We start from the raw sequence: 10000 nt of genomic DNA, 5'->3' as shown, positions 1-10000 counted from the left end.
CTGTAGGGAGTTGGTCAAAGTGAGCAAAATGGACCAAAAGAAGCATCAAAATCACCCAAAATACATTAAAAATGTCCACTTCGAAAAACTGCTATGAAATTATAACAGACTTTTTGGGGTTAAATCTTTTAATCGACTTCAGTCCTGATAAAAAATACAGAATATTCAACTATTTTAAATCTTTAACTGCCGGTTTCAAAACATGATTTTTTTAAGAAAGTGCAGTTATTCCCCATTTAATAAATGTTTACTTGTTTGTCACAGTCTTTAAAGATTATCAACAACATTGATTTTGGTGCATTATTAGCAGCGAAGGACGAGGAAGGTATTTGTGAGTCCGTGGAAATGATTCCTCAGATTGAATCAGATACTTTTATTATTACATCTGGTTATCTTTCAGCTTCTGTGTGAACATCAGCAGCTGGGAGTCAGCGGAGAAGGTGCTACGCTCAAACACTGAAGAGAGGAGGAGGAATTCATTAAAGGAGACACAATTAGGAGCTGTGCTGACATCTGTGAGCAAAGATAGAAGGACTGTGTGTGTGTGTGTGTGTGTGTGTGTGTGTGTGTGTGTGTGTGTGTGTGTGTGTGTGTGTGTGTGTGTGTGTGTGTGTGTGTGTGTGTGCGTGCGTGCGTGCGTGCGTGCGTGCGTGCGTGCGTGCGTGTGTGCGCGTGCGTGTGTGCGTGCGTGCGTGTGTGTGTCAGCAGGTGAGTCCTTTTGACAGCCCTGCAGGCGGCATGACGACAGGCTCCGCCCCCTCAGCATGACGGAAAAACACGACAACAAAAAAGAAAATTGGAAATATTTTTCTAAAGACAATGTGTCGCGTTTATCGACAGATTGACGTCAATAATACCTCACCGTTTTATTTATTTTTGTTATGTGTTGTTTCAGAACTGTTTGTTGTGTGTGTTGTTTCTGAACTGTTTGTTGTGTGTGTTGTTTCTGAACTGTTTGTTGTGTGTGTTGTTTCTGAACAGTTTGTTGTGTGTGTTGTTTCTGAACAGTTTGTTGTGTGTGTTGTTTCTGAACTGTTTGTTGTGTGTGTTGTTTCTGAACTGTTTGTTGTGTGTGTTGTTTCTGAACTGTTTGTTGTGTGTGTTGTTTCTGAACTGTTTGTTGTGTGTGTTGTTTCTGAACTGTTTGTTGTGTGTGTTGTTTCTGAACAGTTTGTTGTGTGTGTTGTTTCTGAACTGTTTGTTGTGTGTGTTGTTTCTGAACTGTTTGTTGTGTGTGTTGTTTCGGAACTGTTTGTTGTATGTTGTTTCTGAACAGTTTGTTGTGTGTGTTGTTTCTGAACTGTTTGTTGTGTGTGTTGTTTCTGAACTGTTTGTTGTGTGTGTTGTTTCTGAACTGTTTGTTGTGTGTGTTGTTTCTGAACTGTTTGTTGTGTGTGTTGTTTCTGAACTGTTTGTTGTGTGTGTTGTTTCGGAACTGTTTGTTGTGTGTGTTGTTTCGGAACTGTTTGTTGTATGTTGTTTCTGAACAGTTTGTTGTGTGTGTTGTTTCTGAACTGTTTGTTGTGTGTGTTGTTTCTGAACTGTTTGTTGTGTGTGTTGTTTCGGAACTGTTTGTTGTATGTTGTTTCTGAACAGTTTGTTGTGTGTGTTGTTTCGGAACTGTTTGTTGTGTGTGTTGTTTCTGAACTGTTTGTTGTGTGTGTTGTTTCTGAACTGTTTGTTGTGTGTGTTGTTTCGGAACTGTTTGTTGTGTGTTGTTTCTGAACTGTTTGTTGTGTGTGTTGTTTCTGAACTGTTTGTTGTGTGTGTTGTTTCTGAACTGTTTGTTGTGTGTGTTGTTTCGGAACTGTTTGTTGTATGTTGTTTCTGAACAGTTTGTTGTGTGTGTTGTTTCTGAACTGTTTGTTGTGTGTGTTGTTTCTGAAATGTTTGTTGTGTGTGTTGTTTCTGAACTGTTTGTTGTCTGTGTTGTTTCTGAACTGTTTGTTGTGTGTGTTGTTTCTGAACTGTTTGTTGTGTGTGTTGTTTCTGAACTGTTTGTTGTGTGTGTTGTTTCTGAACTGTTTGTTGTGTGTGTTGTTTCTGAACTGTTTGTTGTGTGTGTTGTTTTAAAGACACAATTGTATGGATATATTCTGAAAGAGTCACCAAACCGCTATGAGACACAAAGAGACAGAAGACATCCATTAGAAGACAAAAAAAGATAGAGACACCTCATAGGGACAGTCCTCATAGAGACAGACCTCATAGAGACAGACCTCATAGAGACACCTCATAGAAACAGACCTCATAGAGACACCTCATAGAGACAGAACTCATTGAATCAGACGTCATACAGACAGACCTCATAGAAACAGACCTCATAGAGACAGACCTCATAGAGACAGACCTCATAGAGACAGAACTCATTGAATCAGACGTCATACAGACAGACCTCATAGAAACAGACCTCATAGAGACAGACCTCATAGAGGCAGACCTCATAGAAACAGACCTCATAGAAACAGACCTCATAGAGACAGACCTCATAGAAACAGACCTCATAGAATCAGACGTCATAGAGACAGTCCCCATAGAAACAGACCTCATAGAGACAGACCTCATAGAAACAGATATCATAGAGACAGACGTCATAGAAACAGACCTCATAGAGACAGAGCTCATAGAGACAGACCTCATAGAAACAGACCTCATAGGAACACCTCATAGAAACAGACCTCATAGAAACAGACCTCATAGAATCAGACCTCATAGAGACAGACCTCATAGAAACAGATCTCATAGAAACACCTCATAGAAACAGACCTCATAGAGACAGACCTCATAGAAACAGACCTCATAGAGACAGACCTCATAGAGACAGACCTCATAGAAACAGACCTCATAGAGACAGACCTCATAGAAACAGACCTCATAGAGACAGACCTCATAGAAACAGACCTCATAGAGACAGACCTCATAGAGACAGACCTCATAGAAACAGACCTCATAGAGACAGACCTCATAGAGACAGACCTCATAGAGACAGACCTCAGAGAAACAGACCTCATAGAAACACCTCATAGAAACAGACCTCATAGAGACAGACCTCGTCAAGACAGACCTCATCAAGACAGACCTCATAGAATCAGACCTCATAGAGACAGACCTCATAGAAACAGACCTCATAGAGACAGACCTCATAGAAACAGACCTCATACAAACAGACCTCATAGAGACAGACCTCATAGAGCCAGACCTCATAGAGACAGACCTCATAGAGACAGACCTCATAGAAACAGACCTCATAGAGACAGACCTCATAGAAACAGACCTCATAGAGACAGACCTCATAGAGACAGACCTCATAGAAACAGACCTCATAGAGACAGACCTCATAGAGACAGCAAATGTCCATGAAGAGACAAAAAAGGGGTCAAAAAGACAAAAAAACACAAAAAAGACACATACAAAAATGCAGAGATAAAAAATGTCACGAAAATCTACGTCAGAGATTTTTTTCAAAGCGCGATTGTTAGTTTATTTCAAGATCAAGATTTTACGGAAGAGGATACGGGCCACAGTCTGAATTCTGGGGGGGAAATCAGACATTTTGGAGTTTTTCAGTCTTTTTCTCTGAATCAGACTTTTCCCCTCCCAAAAAAATCTCTTTTAATCTCAGAATAAAAATAAATAAATCACAAAATTCAGAATTCAGAGATTGAAGTCAAAAATAAAAACTAACAAAAATCTCAGAATTCTGAACAACAAAAAATGTGTTCCATTTTTCCCCCGAAAATCTAAGAAAAAGTCAAAATTATGAGAAAAAAAAAGGAAATTGTGACTTTTTTCTTTTTGTAATTACATTTCGTATTGAAAGTTCCATTCAGAACAAAGAAATATTGGCGGTACACGGCATAACAAATCCCTCTCCCCATGGCATGGGAAAAGTAAAACACTAATAATAGCTAAATAAAAAATGAGGTATATCAGCAATGGAAAGAAAAAGTGTGCAATTCAAACATTCAAATGAAAAAGAGTCTCTGTCGGCCTCCCAGGGATTATCCTCAGCATTTTAGAATCGGGACTTTAATCTCAAAACTAAAGGTCAAAGCTCACATGTGACCCTTGACCTCAGGACGTTTTAAAGTGAGTGATCAGATAGCGTGGACAAATGATATCGTAGCATTTCCCTCCGAGTAATGCTAGAAGACTTGATGATATGACTTGAAAGGAAATCTCCAATATCAACGTGAGAGCGTCTTCCTGTCAGTTAGGATGTACGTTGAATCGATGGAGGCGCTCAGGTCAGAAGAATCTCATTGCCATTTCCACTCTGAAGATTATGAGCATTTCATGATAACCCCTTTGAGTCTTTGAGTCTTTGAGGAGGAGGAGAAGCAGGAAGAGAAAACGGATCATTTCACTAAAGCGGGAGGAAACATCATCACCATTACTCACCCGCCTCACCTCCTCCCCTCCTCCCTCCTCATCTCCTCCCTCCTCACCCCCATCAGTGACGTCAGCCGGCTGTATAAGAGCCGCTCTGACGGGACGCAGCAGAACACCTCCGACACACACAGGCAGACACACACCCCGTCAGACAGTCAGACACACAGACAGACAGACAGGCGATGATGAAGATGATGAAGATGGCCTCCTCCTCACACCTCCTGCTGCTCCTCTCTCTCTCCGCCTCGCTCTGCTGCTGCTCGGCCGCCCAGAGAGACTCCAAACTGCTGCTGCTGCACCGGAGCCCGCTCAAACAGGTACACACACACACACACACACACACACACACACACACACACACACACACACACACAAGTTTATTATCTGAGACGGAGAGCAAAAGAAAGAAAACAGAAGTAGACGTTAAAAAAGACACTAAACAACTGAAAAAATGGTCAGAAGTAAGAAAAATAACAAAAAAACAAGAGATTCAAACGATCGATAAGGGTTGGATTAAAGAATGCTAAAAAAGAGACGGAAACTATAACGACAGACGCAGAAGGAAACACAAAACGAGACATGGAGAAATAGGTGATGAAACATTGACTTACTCACACACACTCACACACACACACACACACACACACACACACACACACACACACACACACACACACACACACACACACACACACACACACACACACACACACACACACACACACACACACACACACACACACACACACACACACACACACACACACACACACACACACACACACACACACACACACACACACACACACACACACACACACACAGCAGGTTGAACTGTAATCAGTGACCTCGTCATCAAAATATAAAAACATGTCATTTCTCCGTTTCTGAAGTTGGCGTGAGGACAGCAGAAACCGAGACGCTGTGACCTTGACTCAGACGTACAGAGAACATGTCGTTTAGGAAATGAATGAAAAGCAAACAGTATTTTTGTTTCATAAATCAGGCGTCCACTTTACATATATCGACCCTCATTTCAAAATGTGCAGTAATCCTGCAGTAATCTGATTACACCTCGTTTTAAATACCTGCCGTTAAAACCCTAATCACTCCATAGGAACGAGGACTCCCAGCTCCGTGGCTCCTCCTCTAACTTCTCTCTGTACATGTACGCCTGGTCCTAATCTAACGTGCCATCCTTGCACACCAATGTAAATACTATTCAAGGTTCAAGTCTCTGTCGCCGTGAGCTCAGCAGCTTCAGAGCAGATCTGGAGATGAGAAACTGAAGTGTCCTCCAGCTGAGCAACATGACGCTCATGAAACAGATTCATCTAAGAAAAAGATCCAAAGTCATTTTTCATACATTCAGACTCTTCTCTGAAAATCAAAACATTCAGACTTTTTCTCAACATTTTGAAAATCTTAAAATTCTGACTTTGTTCTGAAATAAATATAAAATTCGGAATTTTTTGAGAAAATCCCCAAAATCTGACTTTTTTCAGAAAAACTCAGTCAGATTTTTTCTCAAAATTCAGAAAATCAAAAAATGCAGACTTTTCTCTGTAAATTCAAGTTTCAAGTCTCTCTCACCGTGTAGCAGCTTCAGGGGAGATCTGGAGATGAGAAACTGAAGTGTCCTCCAGCTGAGCAACATGAATATAAACTGAGCTCATAAAACAGATCGAATGTGAAAGAAAACACAAATAGAAGAGAAGAGTCCGTGTGCACGTAGACGGAATATGATCGATAGATGAATAACGTACAGGTGGATGTTCTTCACAGAGTGCAGGTGTCTTATCGAGGGAGGACACGGTCTCTGAGTCCAAGGGGGTTTTGTCCTCAAACTGATTTTCCCTCACGGTCAACTTTCATAGATGCTGCTAATTCATAAATGACATCTTAATAATCTCGTTAATAAATAAATAAGGAATGATGAATATCTTTCTCAACGTGTTTGACTCCCCGTTGTTTCTATCTTTAGTTTAGTTGCTTCCCTTACTTCATTATATTATAAGTTATATATTTTTTATATTTCAGGAGGTCCTTCACGGTGATTTTCACACCTAAAAATGTGTATTTTTATTTATGGGTTCCAACTTTTATTTGAATGAGATCAATTTGATTATTACACAAGTCTCGGAGAAAACAGATATTAAAATCTGTCCCTCAGTCAAACGGTATTTATATAACAATATATATATATACAGATCATCAGTGCATCTAAAATACATATATATATATAGAGAGAGATGCATATGAACTACACGTCTATATATATATATAGATACATATGAACTACACGTCTCAGGCTTTATGAGATGATTACATCCGTGCATCTAAATTACATACTTTTATTTTGAACTGTTCGCATGGAGACTGTAGAAGTTTATTTTTTATCTTAATGAATATTTTTATCAAATCCTTTCTCTGTTGATTTTTGTATTATTGTTATTTGTATTTATTATCTCAGGAGCTGTCCCTGGTTTTTATCTTTTATCTCTAATATATATTTATATCCCATGTCTTTATCTTTTTAATATATACATTGATTTTGTATTGTTTATTAAATCCACGTTGTCCCTGGTTTTCCTCTGAAACCCCAGGAGCTGTCCCGCGCGTCGCTGGCCGAGCTGCTGCTGTCCGACCTGCTGCAGGAGAACGAGGCTCTGGAGGAGGACGGGTTCCCTGCTGCTGGAGAACCGGAGAACATCCGTTTGGATCTGGAACGCGCCGCCGCCGCCGGGCCGCTGCTGACCCCCCGGGAGAGGAAGGCCGGCTGCAAGAACTTCTTCTGGAAGACCTTCACTTCCTGTTAACCCCCCCTTCACTTCCTGTTAACCCCCACCATCACTTCCTGTTAACCCCCCCTTCACTTCCTATTAACCCCCCCTTCACTTTCGGTCAACCCCCCCTTCACTTCCTGTTAACTGCAGTGTACTACTAATCCTATAACTGCTGTTGGGGACATCTTGTCCTCGGCCCACCCTCTGACCCGGTTGATCAGTGTGCCCTCACTGAGCACAGCACCTTGGGCTGCTCTCAGTGTCTCCTTATTCCTTTCTGTTAGAAGTGTTCTAGTGCTTCATCTTGCTTTATCTTGTTGTGCAGCATGTTGATTCTTCCCTCAGAACTACCTAAGTCCACGGGTCTGGGGTAGAGATCTTCAGAACTGGTTTGGCAACCGACATGTCTCCAAATAAACCATCAGTGTTTCCATCAAACACCCCCCCCACACTGTACAGTCCGGATGTGTAGATTTTCTGAACGGAAACTCAACAACCTATTTTTAACTGTGGCTTTAATAAAATCACTTTCAGACAAAAACGCTGTTTCATTTCCAGGGGGGGGGGGGGTACAGCTGGAGTAAAAGTACTCAGATCTTGTACTTGAGTAAAAGTAGAAGTACTCAGATCTTGTTCTTGAGTCAAAGTAGAAGTACTCAGATCTTGTTCTTGAGTCAAAGTAGAAGTACTCAGATCTTGTACTTGAGTGAAAGTAGAAGTACTCAGATCTTGTTCTTGAGTCAAAGTAGAAGTACTCAGATCTTGTTCTTGATTACAAGTAGAAGTACTCAGATCTTGTACTTGAGTAAAAGTAGAAGTACTCAGATCTTGTTCTTGATTACAAGTAGAAGTACTCAGATCTTGTACTTGAGTAAAAGTAGAAGTACTCAGATCTTGTACTTAGTAAAAGTAGAAGTACTCAGATCTTGTTCTTGAGTAAAAGTAGAAGTACTCAGATCTTGTTCTTGAGTCAAAGTAGAAGTACTCAGATCTTGTTCTTGATTACAAGTAGAAGTACTCAGATCTTGTACTTGAGTAAAAGTAGAAGTACTCAGATCTTGTACTTAGTAAAAGTAGAAGTACTCAGATCTTGTACTTGAGTAAAAGTAGAAGTACTCAGATCTTGTTCTTGAGTAAAAGTAGAAGTACTCAGATCTTGTACTTAGTAAAAGTAGAAGTACTCAGATCTTGTTCTTGAGTAAAAGTAGAAGTACTCAGATCTTGTACTTGAGTAAAAGTAGAAGTACTCAGATCTTGTACTTGAGTAAAAGTAGAAGTACTCAGATCTTGTTCTTGAGTAAAAGTAGAAGTACTCAGATCTTGTACTTAGTAAAAGTAGAAGTACTCAGATCTTGTACTTAGTAAAAGTAGAAGTACTCAGATCTTGTACTTGAGTAAAAGTAGAAGTACTCAGATCTTGTTCTTGAGTAAAAGTAGAAGTACTCAGATCTTGTACTTGAGTAAAAGTAGAAGTACTCAGATCTTGTACTTGAGTAAAAGTAGAAGTCCCAGAGTGTAGGAATACTCTGTTACAGTAAAAGTCCTGTATTCAAAATGTTCCTCAAGTAAAAGTAGAAAAGTATTCTCATCTAAATATAGTTAAAGACAGTAAAAGTAGTCGTTGTGCAGATTGGTCCATTTCAGAATAATAGATATGATATGTTTTATAATGATTGATCATGAAAGTGTTCTCAAAGCTGGTAAAGGAGCAGCTAGTCTGAATGACTTTGTATACTGCAGGGTAGCTGGTGGATTTACTCCAGGTGGAACTAAAGTCTGATTCAACACTTGATTAGATTTACCATCATTCATCCACATCTGAGAAGTAACTAAAGATATTAAATACATGTAGTGAGTAGAAGTACACCATGTACCTCTGAACTGTAGAGGAGTAGAAGTAGACCATGTACCTCTGAACTGTAGAGGAGTAGAAGTACACCATGTACCTCTGAACTGTAGAGGAGTAGAAGTACACCATGTACCTCTGAACTGTAGAGGAGTAGAAGTACACCATGTACCTCTGAACTGTAGAGGAGTAGAAGTACACCATGTACCTCTGAACTGTAGAGGAGTAGAAGTACACCATGTACCTCTGAACTGTAGAGGAGTAGAAGTACACAGTAGCAGAACATGAAAATACTCAAGTAAAGTACAAGTACCTCTAAATTGTACTTAAGTAAAGTATGTACATTACACACATAGTTTTTGATATACACATATCGTCTGTTTCCAGCTCATGAGTCCTTTTGTGTTAAGTACCACAAAGTATTATGTTACACACACACACACACACACACACACACACACACACACACACACACACACACACACACACACACACACACACACACACACACACACACACACACACACACACACACACACACACACACACACACACACACACACACACACACACACACACACACACACACACACACACACACACACACACACACACACGCACCTGCTTTTGACCCATCATAGTGGGAGCAGTGTTAGAATCAGGGGTGTAGTGCTCTAAGTATCAGAGAGCACGCATGCTGTGGCAGGACCACCAAAACAGAAGCATATGGACATAGGTCACTATATGAAAAGTGTGCAAATAACTACAGAAGGCTTACAGAGAATATTGTTCAAAATAATTTTGAAAAAAACAAAGTGTGCAAATGTATTTAGTCCTTTTAAGTTGAAAGCATCAATCTGGTGCACTTTGAGAGCAACATGAGAGATCTATGGATACACCTCTCAACACCCAGATGAAACACAACTGGATGTTCTTTTTCTTTATGGGTATTTTAAAAATCACTCTCCTTTCAAAC

General features: G+C 40.1%; 1 protein-coding gene across 1 annotated transcript; it reads left to right on the top strand.

Annotated features, from left to right (window-relative positions):
• Positions 1–4520: 4520 nt before the first annotated feature.
• Positions 4521–7706, top strand: sst1.1 (somatostatin 1, tandem duplicate 1). The gene is made up of 2 exons (XM_079678621.1): positions 4521–4709; positions 6999–7706. The coding sequence occupies exons 1-2, from the start codon at positions 4575–4577 to the stop codon at positions 7209–7211; spliced, it is 348 nt and encodes a 115-aa protein (XP_079534747.1). The 5' UTR covers positions 4521–4574; the 3' UTR covers positions 7212–7706.
• The last annotated feature ends 2294 nt before the right edge of the window (positions 7707–10000 follow it).

The sequence above is a fragment of the Notothenia rossii genome (genome assembly GCF_949606895.1).
Source record: "Notothenia rossii genome assembly, chromosome: 4".
Lineage (NCBI taxonomy): Eukaryota > Metazoa > Chordata > Actinopteri > Perciformes > Nototheniidae > Notothenia > Notothenia rossii.
This window is presented reverse-complemented; position numbering and strand designations above follow the sequence as displayed.

Excerpts from the sequence above, each read along its gene's own strand:
- sst1.1 (XM_079678621.1), top strand. The coding sequence starts at position 4,575 with ATGATGAAGATGATGAAGATGGCCTCCTCCTCACACCTCCTGCTGCTC. Across the intron at positions 4,710-6,998 it reads ACCGGAGCCCGCTCAAACAG|GAGCTGTCCCGCGCGTCGCT; the intron begins GTACACACACAC and ends CTGAAACCCCAG.